Below are 18,511 nucleotides of genomic sequence, written 5' to 3'. Positions count from 1 at the left end.
TGGTTGCCATTCAAGGCCAACACAGTGCCCCATAAACAGATGAACTAGGAACATGAGAGAATTGGAAATGTCTCTGCTTTAAATTGGGTAACTTTGACATCCTAAACCTGGTTTTTAGAGTAAATGTGAATTATATTGTGTGTTTTAAACTTGAATTTATGCTTTTGTGCTGACCTCTTGACTAGGTCCGTTTTTAAAAAGCAGTTCAGGATCTCAAGGAGATCCTTATCTGGTCAAATTAAGGCTGAATAAAATGCTGTATTGGAGTTAATTTGGTGTGACCAAGATAAACAGTACAACATTTTACATTACAGACAGACAGACAGACAGATTACTTTATTAATCCCTTTTGGACATTCCGCCAGGGACATTGCAACACATTATTGGTATTTAGCAGGTTTAGCTATTATTCAACTGTTATTTTTTCTTTTGTAGGAAGGGATGATCCGGGTAGTTGCTTTTTGATCCTTTGTTGTGTGTTTGAATGTGTTGCAACATAATCCCAGCTATTGTTAATGGAAATCTAACCTTCAGAGAGAGGCTAACGAGTCACCCCTTGTTTGTAGGAAGCGTAAGGGAGGCATCGAAACCTATACTCTCTAACCTACTGACTGGGTTCGCACTTGCCCTATTGTTTGGGAGAAATTGTTGAAATAATCATGACTTGTCAAACGATAAAGCTTAAGAACAAAAAGAACCATTTGGGATAGATAAAGCAATAAACTATTATCTATGTTAACATTCACTGTAATTTTGTGCTGTTTTCACAGGTAAATAGCTCATTTTCCATTTATTTTGAGAACTGCATCCAGGTACTTCTTGCCCATTGACAGAGTGTATGCACTCATATTAGTCATTTTGCAAAATAACTTTGTTTGAGATTTTAGGCTTGTTTTTGTTTGTAGAACTGGTTCATATTTTCTGTGACCTCTGCATTGTTTCGGTTCAGATCTCTGTGCAGACTTTACTGAACTTTTCTATGAAGATTCTCACTCATCCAGGTTATGTTTTCTATTTTAAGTGCTGTGTGGTAGTCAACTGGACTGTTGCAGTATCCTTTAAGAAGTTTTGCCTCTTATCCAAAAGATTTTTTCAGTTTTAAGTCACTGGTGGGGAGTTGCAGGCTTTTAAACTCTGTGTGGGTGTGGCCCTCTAAAGGGTCATTGAACCACTATGAAAACCAGAGCACTCATACCATCAACAAGTTTGTAGAGGTTTTGACTGCAAGGTCTTGGTCAGTTTGTGATGAAGGGAAGAGTGTTCACTAACATATGAAAAGACCTATCATGAAAGTATATTATTATATATGATATTTTAAGAAACACAAAAGACTGCAAGGTATACTGTCACATTTATTATTGCAGTAACTGCTGTAAACTGTAACACCACCTATGTACCTATATGAGTGCATTTGTCAGCATGTGCAAGTCTGGCCTTTATACTATGGACTTGATCTATGAATATATTATGTGCTCCTCCATGCAAAGCCACATTTTTCTTCTGTTTTCAGTTATTGGTTCAGAGGGAAGCGGACCTTTTTGCAGAGAATGAAAACCGTGAGACCCCGTGTGACTGTGCGGAGAAGCAGCACCACAAGGAGCTGGCCCTGTGCCTGGAATCGCAGATGGTCTTCTCTCTTGCCCCAGAAGCAGAGGGTATTGAGGCAGAGTATGCTGCCCTCGACCGAAGAGAGGTATAATATAACTTAAGAGGGAGGTGGAATTATAATACAGCTTTTAGTTTGTCAGAATCCACAGGTGTAACTTGAAATGCAACAGTAACACTCCCCTCAAGGATGGAAATATTCAATGAAGCACTGAAATATATTTGGTTTACCTGGTGATAGTGATCTGATCTTAGCTGATATGCTGATACACAGTTGTACAATACACACTTATAGTAGTGGCTACATTAATGTTGTGAAACCAACCCAATTTATTTACTTGATGGTTGAACAGCAAATACAGATGTCTACATGAACCAGTTAACTAATCATTAAGGTTAATGTCATCAGTTAAATGGATAGACATTGGCTTCATGGAAGATGCATAAATGCACATATCAATCAGTTTATTCAACCAATGACACAAGAAGTTTATTTGCAAAGTGCACTCTGTGTATAAAGTTCCTCCATTCACAGCAGCTCCAAGTGTCTAATGGTGCATGTGAATCTTGCTGCTTGCATTGTGGTTTACACATAATGGCCCTCATTTTTCAAACGAGTGTACAAGCCGGCACAAATATGAGCAGAGACTCACGTGAGATTTACGAAACATTCGTATCACACCAATCCCAGCATAAGAACTAGCAGCTGTTGCAACTGTTTGGCGGCTGAAATCTATTGTAATTATCATATCACACCCTCTATAAACACGCGTTTTAGAAGCCGCACTCCAAGAGTTAATGACATGGAGAGACACAAGCCAGCAGAGAAAAAAAAATTTCAGTGGCTGAAGTGGAGACACTCACAAGTCTGGCAGACTTGCACCTTGTGATTTTGTTTGGTTGCCTGAAATCAGGTATAAAAGGCAAGCAAAAAAAAAAATGAGGCGGAGAGAAATTCCAGCTGTGGTCAACAGCATTTCCACAGACAATCGGACCATGGAATATTTAAATTTCTACGTCTGTGATTGTTAATAAAATATTTGATGGTTAAACATTTGATAAAACTTGTGTTTTATCCACTTAGAATAAAAACTGTTTTATTTGCAATAAGGTCAAGAAGAAATGGTTCAACTTAAATGAATCACATCAAATTTTTAGAGCTGTGTGTCCAACAATTTAAAAAATAATAATTGTGTGCGTATCTGATGACCCCGACCATGCAGTGCACCCTCCTGTAACCAAGTACCTATGCTGTTTTGAAAATGCACGAGTTGTCTGTGCCTCCAGACCACCGGGCTACCAGACTACCAGATTCAGTATACTCATTCTGGCATCACTGATTACTTGCACATTAACTGAGCGATAATTTTTGCGATTGATGTATGCGTAATCATTCATGGATAGTGGCGTCAGACGCACATCGGTACAATCAATCACTCCAATCACATTTGGAAATCTCGTAAAATTCCCTTTTAATCACAGTTTGCAGAGCATCATGATGCAGGAATTGAATACACTCAGCAGAGAGGGAACTGATTGTCCTCAAAACTGCTGGCATAGTTCAGCTGAGTGACGGCTGAGTTGTTCCAGACCTATCACAGATCTCCCAATGAAAGGATGCCATGGCCAAAAACCCCAAGGTGGATGGCACCTGCACTGGCACAGGTATGGCTTTGGAACACAGTGTTTCTCTCCTTAATTGGGGTTCTAGGTTGTGGTATAACTCCAGGAGAAGATGCCTAGGGCGACAAATGTGCGCGTTAAGATCCTCTAACAGAGTCTGATCTGCCATTGCTGAGCCTTAACCATTTCACAGCCAAAGCTGTCATTTAAATAGGCAACTTACTAAAATTCCACCCATCCCATCACAGATATGGTAATGTAATAATTGCCTTCAAGTACGGGATTTTGTCGACGTATGCCTAATTAAAGCAGCGTTCCATGCACCAATTCAAATTGAAATTGAAATTGGGTACACAATTATATATTTTAAAATTATTTTCAATTAATAGGCTTCATATTTACGACAAGGATTTGTAGTGACATGACATTGGCTGTTAAAACAACTCTCCAACTCCTGTCCATGAACCACAAGTCACTTCACATCAAATCTAAATTTGTGTACACAAACAGACCTGTCGTGAGATTTCATTGCCCAATTAAACAGCTTTGCATTTCTATGCAAGCTGTGGCATTTATCAATTTTAACTTGCATAGAAATGAACATAAGCACGTTTTACACACGTTTTCGGTCATACGCTCGTTTGATGAATGAAAATCTCTTATCCCAGAAATGAGTTTTTGTGTCTTTCTGTTCTCCCTGCTTACAACACTTGCCTGACAGTGGACTGAGATGTCACAAAAGGAAACAGAAGATCAGGTTTATGTTCTTCCTATCCAATACCTTAATTATACCTGGATCAGCCACATATGTCAGATCTGGGATCTGAACATCTCTAGAGTGGGGCAATTTACTAATGACTTAATTAATCTTAATCAAACATTGATTTTGTCTGTGATTCAAACTGATTTTGGTAAATGTTGAAAAAAGTGAATACATACTGTAAGTTTGAGAGGTGTATATCTTTATTATTTCTCCTCATTGAGAACACTTTTCTGAGTCCCTCGGGCATAGGTATTGGAAGCGCGAACAATCACAAATGTGATCCACATATGAACTACAGAGAATCTCAGGCCCCAATTAAAGTGTGTAACAACTCAGTCCTTGTGCTTTTTTTGACTGCTTCCATCTGTGTCATTAATCTTTGCATTGGCTCAAGGGTTTAGGATATGATTGGGTTTTTTGTTGTTGTTATTTAATTAATCAAAATGACTTGTTAGGGCCTGAGCCTGAAGGTACTTCAGGTGAAGACCCTATTATGTTTTTTGTTACTCATTTTGCTAACCATATGATTGACAATAAAATATTCAATATGTTTATTTTATTTTTTTTATACATATTTTGGTTGAAAGTTTATTAAGCTAACACCATAGGTGGATGTTCTCTCTGCTGACAAAATGTGCTTCAATCATAAATGCCTGAAACAAGCCATATTGCACCATAACTCACTGCATTTGGGGGAAAAATAAAGCTGAAATAAAAAGTTGAGCCTAATATCAAAGGGCTCTATTTTGATGATGTTGGTACTGATAAAAACTACTGAGCTACTTTTTATTGATGAAGTGCACATACAGTATTAGTGTACTCAAGTAATAAGCAGAAAAACATGATATTAAATTTTTCAGGTTGCAGGTTTATAATACTCGAATACCACTCAATTCCTGGCTGTACTCCAGAGTTTAAATTAAGTTGTAAATTTGTTGATCAGCCCACCCTTTCATAATGCAGATTCGTGGTTCTCTTTGGTCAGCCACACACACACACACGCACACACACACACACACACACACACACACACACACACACACACAAACACAAATTAGTCACACAATATTTTTCCATGAGGTGTGTGACTCCTATCATCATCAGTGTTTGCTCACTTGAATTTAGTTATGCATAAGCAGTTATGTATGTATCTTGGACATGCTTGTAATATCCGTTCTTTTTGCTCCTATCCTAATTCTCTTGTTTTCTACATTTTCTTGTATCCTTTCCCCAACCTTCTCTGTTCCTTTCCTTGCACTCTTTGGCTATCTTTTTTCTACTCTTGCATTTGTCCTCCTGTCTTTTCCTCTCCTGTCTCCTGCCCTTCCGTCTAGCTGTATGAGGGCCTGCGACCTCAGGATCTACGAAGGCTGAAGGACATGCTGATAGTAGAGACGGCTGACATGCTGCAAGCACCACTCTTCACTGCAGAGGCACTGCTACGTGCCCATGGTACATTAAACACTCACCAGTTGCTTGTCTTATAAGTTTTGGTCCTAGATTTAAATTCAAAGCGATACACAGTTATGGTTTTTATGTAATATGTGTATGCAAATATGCATATATAGCATTTAACTTGCTAAGAAAATATTTTATTGTAAAATATTTCATCAACTCTGCCACACAATGAGTGCAATTTGTTTGATTATCTAGCAGGATTGCTTAAATTACTTAAACAATGGGGCCAATTTTTAATTAACTTGGTGGAGGGGTGTAAAATGGGTTAGGGAATAACCCATTACATAGGATTACTTAATAACAACACATTCATTTCCAAGCAACAGTTAAATGTATTAAGGAGTCCATATGTGAAAAACATGCTCCTTTGTTGTAAACTGTTGATAAACAGGTAGCCCAGTTAAATTAATTTGATTTGGATTAGTTAGTTGACATGCTAAGGTTGATTTTTGGTCTTTGAATACCACCTTATTTCACTGGGCTGAGAAGCTTTTTTTTTTATATATGTGCTACATATGACACATAGTTTGGGAATTTTAGAGGGAGAAATAACCCCGGATTGAGTTGTATATTGTATGTTCATTCTATAATGGGAATGATTGTGTCTGATTGATGTGGATGGTAAATGCTGAATTTTTGTTCCTTCCAGGAGAGAGGTTTTTGGACTTGTGAAGATTAGTATTTCCATATTACTCTTCTACCAGTGTTCTTTTATCACGTCTTGTTGCTTGCCCGCAGAGCCTCCTCCCTGTCAATCTGTCGTTTCTTATGATAATTTATTTCCAAAGCTAAGTTTTGACATTTGATTCAAAATGTGAAACTTTTAATTTCAGACTCATTTAACGGCCAGTAGCATGAAGATAGGGTTGCACTCACTGATGGGTTTTAATAAAATGGTGATGGAGGAAATTGTTGCAATATTCATTATCTAATGAGGCCATTTAGAGTCTGAGGCATTTAACGTGTCCTTTGGCTGAATATGGCCTAATTGCACAGTTGACCCAGTCACATTCCTTATTTTAGGCGAGGATGTTTTCATGAGAAAATCTGAAATCACAGTCTGATCTAAAAGTCACTCAGTATTATACATTATATACATTATTATACTGAAAAGCTCTCAAAACTGGTGTAAATTTTGGATTCAAGAGCTGTTCCTAAACAGAAAACCAGATGGCAGCATGTCCATGTTGTTGGCTGTTTTAGAGGCTATGGGGGTGCTGTTGCCACTGAAGTGTAATTTGATGCTATGGACTAATTTTATATTAGGGTTGCATGATTAATCAATATATTATCAAAATTACAATATGTCTAACTGTAATATCCAAATCACAGGATATAGTTTTTGACTATCTAGGAGGTGAGAAAGCACAAGTCTCTGAGGAAGAAGTCAAGTCAGCAAGTTGCATGTATGGGGAATTAATGACTGTAGAAGTAGAGAGTACCAGCCATAACTGTACGCTTTGTCTTAAGAAAAGTTTTAAGAGATGCACTGGTCTACAGATCATATTCTCCAGTTATTAGTTTACAAGCTTTGCTTTCCCCCCATCATACAAAGTATTTATCATTATTATTTATTGTTTCATTCCCATGCACTTGTGGTCATAACAGAACTACACATATGTTTACATTTCCTTCTTTTTGCTGTGTTTGGCTCAGACTGGGATAGAGAGAAGCTCTTAGAGGCCTGGATGACCAATGCTGAGGAATGTTGCCAACGCTCAGGGGTACAGATGCCCAACCCACCTCCAAGTGGCTACAATGCATGGGACACCCTGCCCTCACCCAGGACGCCACGCACTACCCGCTCTGCCATTGCCTCCCCAGACCATATCAGCCTCATCCCTGGTGATGAAGATTTTGCTTTGGTGAGAGCATTCTCCATGTTCCCTCGAACAAATGTTTACTATGTATATATAACAGTATAAGTAGTTGTAATTGGAAGTGGAAGTTCTAGATTCTTCTTTATAGAATCTCATGAAATTCCACATTAACACCACTGACAGACACTTTCTTCTCTAGCTGGCTCTCTCTCTCTCTCTCTCTCTCTCTCAGCATTCAGTTCTTGAACTATTACATTTATCAGGAGTTCTATGTAGCGCTAAAAGTAGAAACATTCAGGCTATGATTTATTGATTCTTCTATGGTTTCTATTTCAAAGGTTCATTGTTGTGTTGTATCATATATGGTAACAGGGCTAAACCCTTTCATACCTGATTATTGACCATTTAAATTTAAGTTCATATGCATTGGACTTGATAGCATTAGTGGAAATGTTTCTAAATCCGTATGAAATGGTTCTCAGTAATAGAACCAACTGCTATACTGATTCATTTGTTATTCATTGAAAATGTAGGCTATATGCACAACATATTTGTCATTCAAATGGAGCAAAACTTTTAATGGCGCCACAGTAATTATATTAATTCTTTTTGTAGGTATTATTAAAAATCCTCAAAATAATAAACTTTTGAATTTTTAAAATTTTTTAGGTTGCTGTTGAAATGTGTTACCATAAGAATCACATGTATTATCTATTAATCTGGCAAACGTGTGGCTGCAGTTTTTCATTCCAACCAAGCAAAAGCAACACCTGATCCTACAAATGAGCTGTGTGGACACAGCTTAGTTGATTTAAGTAGAATCAGGTGTTGCTTTTGCTCGGGTGGAATGAAAACCTGCAGCCACACTGGTCCTTACTGGACCAGTTTGGACACCCCTGCCGTTAAGGGTCGCGGGGGGGCTGGAGCCTATCTCAGCAGCCTTCGGGTGAGAGGCGGGGTTTTACCCTGGACAGGTCACCAGTCCATCACAGGACCAACACATAGAGACAGACAACCATGTACACTCACAGCCACACCTACAGTCAATTTAGAGTATCAATCAGCCTCGTCCCCTCTTGATGTCTTTGGACTGTGGGAGGAAGCTGGAGTACCAGAGAGAACCCACGCAGGCACGGGGAGAACATGCAGACTCACACACAGAAAGATCCTGTGCCCGAGCCGGGACTCAGGGCTTGAACCCTGAACCTTCTTGGTGTGAGGTGACAGTGCTAACCACTGCACCACCGTGCTGCCTACTTTACTCATTCACTTATTGTATAGTGGCATAATCACTCATTTGGAGTGTTACTGTCCACCTGGTGAAGATAAACTCAATTTTCACTCTATATTAAATCTTTGTTCATTGGCCAGCTGCTAGCATTGTCATTTGGTCAATCAGTGCTGAGCCTGTGAGATAGTGTATTTTTTTAAGGCTTTTCCCTGGGAAAATAAACTGCTTGCCAACAGTTTAAGCAGTATGTGATGGTTAAGACCATCTTTTTTGTTAAATATTGTTTAGCTATACTTGTTAGAGGAGCCAACAAGTGAATTTCAACTTCAGGATGCACGTCCCCAGGGAAGAGCATGTTGGCAGGTGTGCTGGTTTCATCAGCAGTTTAGCTAGTGTCAAACTAAAATGAAAAGCAGTAGCAGGCATCAGACAGAGATCTTATATGACAAGCAGGTGACTGGCAGGAGGATGTGTGTTAGGGGCTGGACCACATCTCAATTCTGCCGTGCTGCCTCATAATGGCACGGCTCTGACACTGCCACTCCCAGGGATAAAGCACATTTACAACAGTTAAACAGCTGTGTCCTGACACTTTTACTTCCTGTAAACATTGGTTTAGAAACCTGCTGTTGTTATTAAAAGTTTGAATGAGCTAAATAAATCTGCATTTGTCCTCATGAATTTATTTGTGGACTTTCCTAGAATACCCCTGATTTATATGTTGCCTGCCACATCTGTCTGTCTTTATGATATTGCTTTATTTCCATGGTTTAGATTGCTACTATTTATAGCAGTCATGGCAGTGGTTTCCCCCCCAAATGTATCTTGAGTGTCTTTTACTCCCCCCAATTTTTTTTTTTTTTTTAACATTAATGGGAAGTTAAGCTTCAAACATCATTGAATATGAAATACTTTTTTCTAAAAGAAGTAGCTCAGTGTCTAGGACACTGGTCCTCAACTGGCGGTCCATGACCGGACAGAGGACCATCTCTAAGTGGACCCTGGGCAATTTTTAGTTTTCAAAAACAAATACTTAAACTTGCCCAGGGTCCACAATTATAACTATTTATTCCCCCAACATATTATTTTTGGGCTATTAATCAGCAAGTTATCGCAACAGCGAGCCAGACTGTTCTGTTGTATCAGCAAGAGTTCTCGATATTCCAGCAGTAATTCGCTTGTGCCGGCACTTCGCCAGTTATTACCAACAACACGATCACGGAATGTGAATGAATCACACTGGCTAAGTGTGCTCGTAAGAGAAAGATTGACAGTGAAAATCTGCGATTCAATGAAGAATGGACTGATAAGTATTAGTTCATCCTATCTCCCTCGAGCACTAAACCTATGTGTCTTATATGCCTAAAGAAAAAAATCCACAATTTCCTCAAAGAATAATTTCTGGACCTTTATGATTTGTAGTTGAGGACCCCTGGCTTAGGACTGCTTTCTTTCAGCCCTTTTTCAGACATGTGACTTAATTGTTGAACACAGAGACCTGTAGATGGGTTTGTTGTTACATATTGCAATTTCCTGATAAGACACTACATTTTTGAGCATATGAAGATGAGTGTGTATTGGGATCCCCAATAGGATCAGTGCAGTTTGAAATATCAGGCCATGGCTCTCAAAATTCTAGGAGATGAATCACTATGTGATGTGGTTCTGTTAACACTAACACTCTGTATTTGGATTAACAGAACAAAAACTCACATTAACTCCTCAAATGCAGAGAGTGCCATGACAAAACCGTCCTCCACTCACCAAATAGTCAGCATGTCGTCTCCAGTCCTACAATTCCTGTTTTTTATTCAGAATGAACATCATGCTGATGCTGTTGGGTAAGTCTGGTGTATGAGACAAGTAAGCTATTATTAATAAGAAAATGTACAGTTGGCAATATTTTAAATCAGGACGTGGGGATTCAGGGAGCCCCGTTAACCAATGTTAACTGTGTCTGTGCCTATTAAATATACCTCTGGATGAAAATGGTTTTATATATATATGTAAAACATAAAACGTTACCTTAAAATATTTACTGACAAAAATGAAGAAAAAAAGTGTCCTTATGCGTTGTCAGGCCACTGCAAGCCACCAGAATTGGTTCAACAGCAATGTGACATCAACACATGCTGTTACTGTAGTTATCCATCTTACTGAACAGCAATATTCAGTGCTAACTGAAGCATATCCAGCTCTGTTTGGCAGCACTTGACCTAATTTTAGATTGGTAATCAAGATGCAGTTGCAGTTTAGATTAAGGCATGGGGACTGTTCTTGTTCTTGTTATTGACATTCATCTTCTCATTACTGTACTAATACGTTGTTCTTTGGCCAACCCCAGGACAAGTGCCCATCGATGATTTATAAACTATTAACTGAAGGACTTGCTTTTTTTTTTACATTCATACTAATATGATGGAACTCCTCTTAGTGCTTAGCTGAGCCCAAAAAATGTTGTATTATTCTTTTTAGAGCTTAGTACAGTTTGGCTACTCTATTTCAACAAGCAAACGATGAATTGATTTTTTCTCAAACAAGTGGTACATTTTACTATTTAATGAATACAGAAAATTAGCTTATGCAAGGCTGGGTTTGCGTTTTCTTTACTGCACCATTGTGTTGAAAAGGAAGCTTGGCCAAAAGGCAAAGCTCTTGTTCTATTAGTGAGTCTTTGTTCCTACCTTCACCTATGGTCATAAAGTCTGGGTCATGACCGAAAGATCAAGATTGTGAGTGTAAGTGGCCTAAAATGGTATTTTAGACGGGTGGCTGATGTGTCCCTTAGGAATGAGGTGTGGAGTTTGGTAATCTGTGAAGGACTCAGAGTAGAGCTGGTGCTCCTTTGCATTGAAAGGAGCAGGTTAAGGTGGTTCGAGCATACGTTAGGATTCCACCTGGGTGCCTCCCGAGGGACGAGGAGGATTTCCTGGATCTCAAAATCACAAGTGAGAATGACACACTAAACTTCTTTTTTTTTTTTTAGGAATTTAGGCATTGCACGTGTTACCAGGAAGAGGATTTTATGAAAGAAACTGGGGAAATGCTAGAGAGATATAAAAAAAAAAAGGATACACATTGGGACTCCTTAACCACAATACGATCAAGTTAAATCCCCAAATTGGAAAGAACTGCTGAGTAGAAACAAGAAATCCTCAAAGTCAAGTCAGGTCTACTTTGTTACTCAATATAGCACGAGGCTTCTAAAAATCAAAAGAATCACACAACAGAACTGGTACATTATACAGAGTAAACCGTCCCTATATGGGATCTTCCTTTAGCCAACAGTATTCTCTTTCAGGCTTACTTGAAATGTTGGTCCACAGTCACCTCTCCCCTTGGGTGACTCGCGAATGGCATTTGAGACCGATCGGCATTTCCCATGTGGACACAGTAACCACTGCTCTAATGTAACAAAATCTAACAAATTTCTTGATGTGCACAACAGGAAAACCTACACTCATTCACTTACACATAAAAGAAACCTTAAAGAAAGGCAAGCAGAACACAGATACGCCATTGAAACAAAACAAAAAAACATTATCCCATGGAAGTACATTTTAACAACGTCGGTCATTTGAGCGCGGATTGGCACAGAGCAGTTGTTATTGAGGTAATGACTGAGAACAAACTGGGAGGGAACAGGTTGAAACATCTTTCCCAAAGAGAATCCTTCTGGATTTATTCTTTTAAAGACACATTCGACTGACACTAGATGAATTAGAATTTTCCTATGAAGTTTTGAGTAGGTTGTATTCTCTATTTGGTGTGTTCCAATATTAATACATGTTTTGTTTTGTTTTTTGAGAGCTTGCTGCAATTTACTTTGTATGCTGTTTAACCAGTTGCTTTGAGTATTTTACATCACGATATAGCCACTGCTGACACTCTGCGCTACAAGCACACATCATGAAAGTTGTGAATGAGACTGATTGGTGATCGGCTGAGAGCCCTGTCACTCATGTCTTTTAACTTTTACCTGTGTGTATACTTTCCATCCCCTGATGAAAGCATATTGTTTGCATTTATGCATCAGGAATGCCAAAATACGGCATTGTCAAAAATATATTCTGTTAAATTCACAATATTGGAGATTAACCACCTTCTTTGTGTTAGCTTTATCTACTGTCTTTTTGATGTATTGAGTGCAACCCCACCAAAATGAGTACCTCTCCATTTTTGATACTCTGTTGAGCCAAGGAGCATGGAATGTTTTTCTTTTCACCTTTTGCGAAAGGATCAACACACACTCCCCACACCCCAGCCTTGTCTCAGATTTCCCATCATTATCAGACATATTTGACCTTTCCATGTACTCTCATTTCTAAACAGTTGTCACGATGAAATTATGCATGCCAATGCCAGAGATGTGCAAAGAAATATTAGTAGTTGCACTAAGTTCTGCTGTTGGCAGTGAGTCTCGTTTAACTGAAATTAATTTGTATCCAGAGGAGTTGCTCAGGGGCATCGCAAGGCAAAGTCAGCTTTCATGACATTTCTTTGGTTCTGCTCAAGAACAGTGGGATCACACTTTTAATGATTTAGGCAATATATGAAAACCCAGGCACAATTTTAATATAAGTTCATTTCTAACCAGCTTTTTAAGCCCTTGTGTGGCTGCTAACTCCTTGAGAGTTATTGAGGTCAGTCAGTATGTGAGTTTTATAGTCACCAAGAGGCAAGGTGTGAATGTTTGGTATGCTGCTGCTTGCTGAGGGATCTCAGGATGGACACGTTATACAACGATGTGATTCTCGTGAGTGTATTGAGAGTAGAAAAAATTGCCTGGCCTTTGCAAACTGAAGATGACAGATGTTTTCTCTCTCTCTCTCTCTCTATCTCTCTCTCTCTCTCTCGCGCGCTCTCTCTCTCTCTCACACACACACACACACATACACAGATCAGTATTTATTCTTTGATTTTTATCATTCACTTGAGCACAAGTTAGATTATCAGAATCTTATACGCACCACACGTAGGAGAAGGAGCACAGACATGTCAGAGAAGAACTTAAAATTTTGTTTTGGGGTCTTTGTCAAAACCAGTAAAAGATACAGAGCAGACCAAACATTCCCATTACCTAACTGCTAGAAAGATGTTGATTAACCTCCTGAACCTGACCTTATTTACAATTGATAACCTATTATTTAATGAATATTAGAAATTATTAATTGATAAATAAGGATACATTATTGTTTTTGTTTGTTGTGTCTCTAAAAGGGGTCTTGTGCTCATCAATCAGGCCTACTTGAGAGTTTACTGGTTACAGCTGAGAATACACATTGTGCTTTCAAATCAATATTGAGATTGTTAAAATACACTGCCACCTTTATGTCATTTACAAGGGTCTATCTTTTGTTTTAAGGCCTCTATATGTGTGTGAGAATAAGCATATCATGTCTGAATAGTTAATAGTTGACCAAGTGATAATGATTTGTCAGTGTTTTGCACTACACTGTTCTTTGGTTTGTTGATGTACACAATTTTAAAATTAACTCAGAAAATGTCTTGTAAGCTTTTTCTACTGATTCAAAGCTATTTTTACTGTGGCCAGAAGACAGAATGAATCTCAACACTACTTCTTTTATGTCACAGTGTGGAATCTGCATGTCTTCCATCTCTGTCTTTGAAGACCCTGTGGACATGTCCTGTGGACATGAGTTCTGCAGAGCATGCTGGGAAGGGTATGTTGTTGAGGGATACAGCGGACTGCATTGACAATGATTTTCATTTTCATTTGTTTTGTGTAGCTCCCTCCTCTGTTTGTATGTCCTCACAGGTTCTTAAATCTAAAAATCCAAGAGGGTGAGGCCCACAACATCTTCTGCCCCGCTTTCGACTGCTATCAGCTTGTTCCTGTGGAGGTCATAGAGAGCGTGGTCTCTAGAGAGATGGACAGGCGCTACCTCCTGTTTGACATCAAGGTAGAGAGATGAAAAAAAAGGTCACTTACCGAATAGACCTCCTTCAGAAATTAGCCTTCATTACTGAATAGTGAAATGATGTGCAGTTTAGCTTCAAGACAGAGAATGAAGATGATGTTCAGTGTAGACACCAGGTGACTGACATGAAAGGGGCCGTTTCATATACTGAAAAAAGTAGAAAGATATTCATGGAAGCTGAATAGTAAAGTGGAACTTGGAATAATGGAAATCAAATAGCCACCTCCTAAGCCACTACTCCATATCAAAACTAAAAATCCTCCATTTTAAGGAGTAGGTTGTTGGATTATTTATTAATTTGAATACAATCTTCTTTGTTGGCAGGCATTTGTTGAGAATAATCCAGCGATCCGCTGGTGTCCTCAGGCAGGGTGTGAACGGGCAGTGCGACTGAACACCCAGGGCCCAGGGGCATCCAGCTCAGACCCACTTAGCTTTCCCCTCCTCAGGGCACCTGCTGTAGACTGTGGCAAGGGCCATCTCTTTTGCTGGTCAGTAATACACTACACTACAAAACAAGATGATATGATATGTATTCATAATATATACCTCCCCTTCAACATCCACCACACCCAAACTACCACACATCTCAAAGGGGGTCTTTCGGTTAACTTGTCAGTTTGACACAGGAATTTATCTGACATGACTCCTGTGTGTGTGTCTGTTTGTCTGTGTTTTCCAGGGAGTGTCAGGGTGAGGCTCATGAGCCCTGCGACTGTGAGGTTTGGAAGTTGTGGCTACAGAAAGTCAGTGAGATGAGACCTGAAGAATGTGAGTGTTCACATTCCTGTTTGCTCTAGAAAGAGTTGCTTATCTTAGGCTGTGTTTGTTGTGATTGTTCAAATGTGACTTCACTCAGCATCTGTACCAGAAGAAATGTGTCAAGCTAGTGGTAAATTATACATCATTTGTTAACACATAGATTTGTACTATTCAATCTTAACCCACCCAGATTTTTTGTGACTCAATTAGGTGATTTATTTCAGGCTAAACTGCCTGCCTAAAAAATAGTTCATGATGAGGAAAAGATATGTATTTAAATTAATAAGCCAAACATTATAAACACTCAATATTTAGAAGCAGTAATGGCACTGTGGTTGATCTAACAGATGATTTAAGTCCCTTCGAAGTTTTGGACCATTATCCCTTTTTACTTCCCCAGATCATATTTTGTCATTACATAGAGCACATCAGAAGTGCTTTGATAATCGTCAAATATGCCGTCTGTATGTTAAGGGAAGGGTCAAGAGAATGTTATTAATATACATGAGCATATAATTAGTCTGGCAGGACAATTTCCCACTCAGCAGTTGTCTGTTCTGATGCCATGGTCATAGCTATTCTCATTGTATCTTGTTATGTCTTGCTTCTACCTCCCCCTCCTTCTGTTTGAAGTGGCTGGTGTGAGTGAAGCCTATGAGGATGCCGCCAACTGCTTATGGTTGCTCAGTAACTCCAAACCCTGTGCCAATTGCAAGTCGCCAATACAGAAAAATGAGGGCTGCAACCACATGCAGTGTGCTAAGGTAAGTTAGGCTGGGACATTCCTTCCACGCACCCATCGTCATGCAGAATTCGTTATGTGATCCTCAGCTTGAAGATTCCTCTGGTCAGCAGGCTTTGAGTTGATAATAAATAGACTTGCCTCCTATGAAAGAATTTTTTTCCAAGGGGATTTTGAGCAGGATACTTAGTATTCTCCTTGTGTTCACATTACTAGTATTTTCCCACTCAGGTAATTTTACAGCAGTATTATGGTGTTATGTGTTACAGTATGTGTAAATAATATTTATGTTCAATGAATTAATAACATACTTGAGAACAGCCCAAAACCCTAAGCTGTACAGGAAGTTAGACTCTTTCATGGCTGCATGGTGAGGAGAGAATTCTCAACATTTGAAGGAAATGTATTTCGAATTCTTGCTCAGAAGTGTATGCAATGAAAAGCTCCAACCCTTAGTGTCCAAAAACCTTGTCAAAATTAGAATCTGATTTTGGTGAAATGATTTTAATAAGGAAATTGTATTGTTATTATTATACATTTTTTTGTGTAGTAATATTTTTAACCCTCTTCTAATAATTTGCTTATTTATCTCTAGAATATCTCACAGCACACTGCACAAGTCTTGATTTGATTACTCACTCTGGGGATAGCCCTAACTTATTCTTTTGTAAACCTTTCCTTTGGTTACTTCAACAGACTTACATTTACACTTGCTGCATTTTACAGCTGATTACATTCACTCATTCTCTAAAATTAATGGCAGTAGCAGCCCTATGTCATAAGAAAATTTGTCAATGAAAAACTTTTTTTTAACATTTTGTCTATGATGCAGTCTTGCTCACTAATTGAACAACGGGAAATCCAAAAGTCTCTGTAGTTAGTCAGAGGCATTAATTATGCTGAGACCAACAAGAGAAAAAGCAAAAGAGAGAAGACTGGTAGAGAAACATCCACTGTGGTCAGTATTGAAGGGATTGTGAGAATGAGGACCTCAGAGTTCTGTTAGCTGTGCATTATCTGTGTTACTATGGCTGTCGCAAGGGGGCTGTCCATGAGCACATCACAATGCTGTTATGCAGCCTGGCAACTTTTGTCTCAGTGGGACAGTGTCACTGTCCCCATCCTGGTTAAAGACACTTAGTAGAAGTAGAGATTAATATGGGAGGCATGGAGCCACTTTCCCATGCTGAGGGGCCATGGGCAGCTCAGCATCTTGACCTGCTATTACCTGATTAAAAAAAGGGGGCTTTACCACTGTTGCCTGGAAACAAGGGACTTGGTGTTGCCAAGGCACATTTCTTTGGCCTACCACTTCCATTTCCTAGGATAGCTTCTCACTTTTTATATGAAGATTCTCAATTTCACATGCTGTCCTTTCATTCACCTCCTCATTCCCTCTTTTCCCTTTTGTATTGATTTTTTTGTCCTGTCATAGTAATAGAATGTCCAAGACAACAGGGGTCTCAGCCTTAAGTATTTTGTGTTGCTCTGAACTTTTCTCCCACAGAAGTGTTTGTGGCATGGGCAGAGGGATTCCTCACACCTAAATTGGGGTGAATTGGAGTGTTTTTTTGTTCTACAAAACTCAGTGGGAATGGCAGATCTTAGATGGAGTCTAAGTGCCAGCAGGAGTAGAATGCTATGATGAATTGTTGGTGAGCTAAAACATTGCTTTTGCCACCTTAAAAAAATGTCATTTGTTGACTAAAATTAGATTGAACAGATGGGAGGAACTGAGGCGGGAGGGAAGGCAGAACAGGTACAGTAAGTAGAACTTGAGTGGAGTTGTTGTTTTAGAGTCTTGAAGATATCATTCACATTTAATTTTGATTGAGTTCTTTGAGGGAGCAGTCAAGATGGATGTAATTGTAGATTTTCCTTTGAAACTTGTCAATGTCAAATTAATCCTGTCTCAGAGGTCCACGCTGTGCATCTTTTCTTGTGTTTAAAATGAAAAATCAGCTCACTTCTTTCAACAAGGTAATTATTTTCATCAAATGAAGCATGAATGTGTGTGAATGTAAAAAGACTGATTTTACTCATCATTTTAAAGATGCGACATGGGGACCATGTACTGAAAGATATTTATCTTTAAATGAAAATAAAATCAGTTTTCTATGATTTCATTTTTAATATCACAAATTGACCAAACAACATTTGAGCAACATCTAGCATTTCCATTCTATGTAGTGCAAGTATGACTTCTGCTGGATCTGTCTGGAGGAGTGGAAGAAGCACAGCTCGTCAACTGGAGGTTACTATCGCTGCACCCGCTACGAAGTCATCCAACAGGTGGAGGAGCAGTCAAAGGAGATGACAGAAGAGGTACACACAAGTACAAACACACCATGTGTGTTCAATCACAAGTAGCCAGCATGGGGATGTAGTCAAGTCAATTTTATTTGTATAGCACCAAATCACAACAAAAGTTATCTCATGACACTTTACAAGTAGAGCAGGTCTAGTATCACACTCCTTCAATGAATTTACACCCAACAATTCTCCATTAGCAAGCACATCCTGCAACAGCGGCGACAAAAACCTTCCTTTTAACAGGCAGGAACG

The 18,511-nt window shown here is 39.0% G+C and overlaps 1 protein-coding gene across 1 annotated transcript in view; it reads left to right on the top strand.

The window, feature by feature from the left end:
- LOC147253767 (ankyrin repeat and IBR domain-containing protein 1-like) overlaps positions 1-18,511 on the top strand; it is a 45,172-nt gene that overhangs the window by 11,767 nt on the left and 14,894 nt on the right. The window contains exons 4-12 of the mRNA XM_086219050.1: positions 1,511-1,693; positions 5,326-5,443; positions 7,106-7,314; positions 14,096-14,184; positions 14,280-14,424; positions 14,767-14,933; positions 15,125-15,213; positions 15,838-15,968; positions 18,137-18,271. Of these exons, the coding sequence (XP_086075176.1) occupies positions 1,511-1,693; positions 5,326-5,443; positions 7,106-7,314; positions 14,096-14,184; positions 14,280-14,424; positions 14,767-14,933; positions 15,125-15,213; positions 15,838-15,968; positions 18,137-18,271 (1,266 nt within the window). The remainder of the gene's footprint in view (positions 1-1,510; positions 1,694-5,325; positions 5,444-7,105; positions 7,315-14,095; positions 14,185-14,279; positions 14,425-14,766; positions 14,934-15,124; positions 15,214-15,837; positions 15,969-18,136; positions 18,272-18,511) is intronic.

The sequence above is a fragment of the Aulostomus chinensis genome, chromosome 11, assembly GCF_037954235.1.
Source record: "Aulostomus chinensis isolate RoL2024-O1b breed Wild chromosome 11, RoL_Achi_v1.0, whole genome shotgun sequence".
In the NCBI taxonomy this organism is placed as follows: Eukaryota; Metazoa; Chordata; class Actinopteri; order Syngnathiformes; family Aulostomidae; genus Aulostomus; species Aulostomus chinensis.
This window is presented reverse-complemented; position numbering and strand designations above follow the sequence as displayed.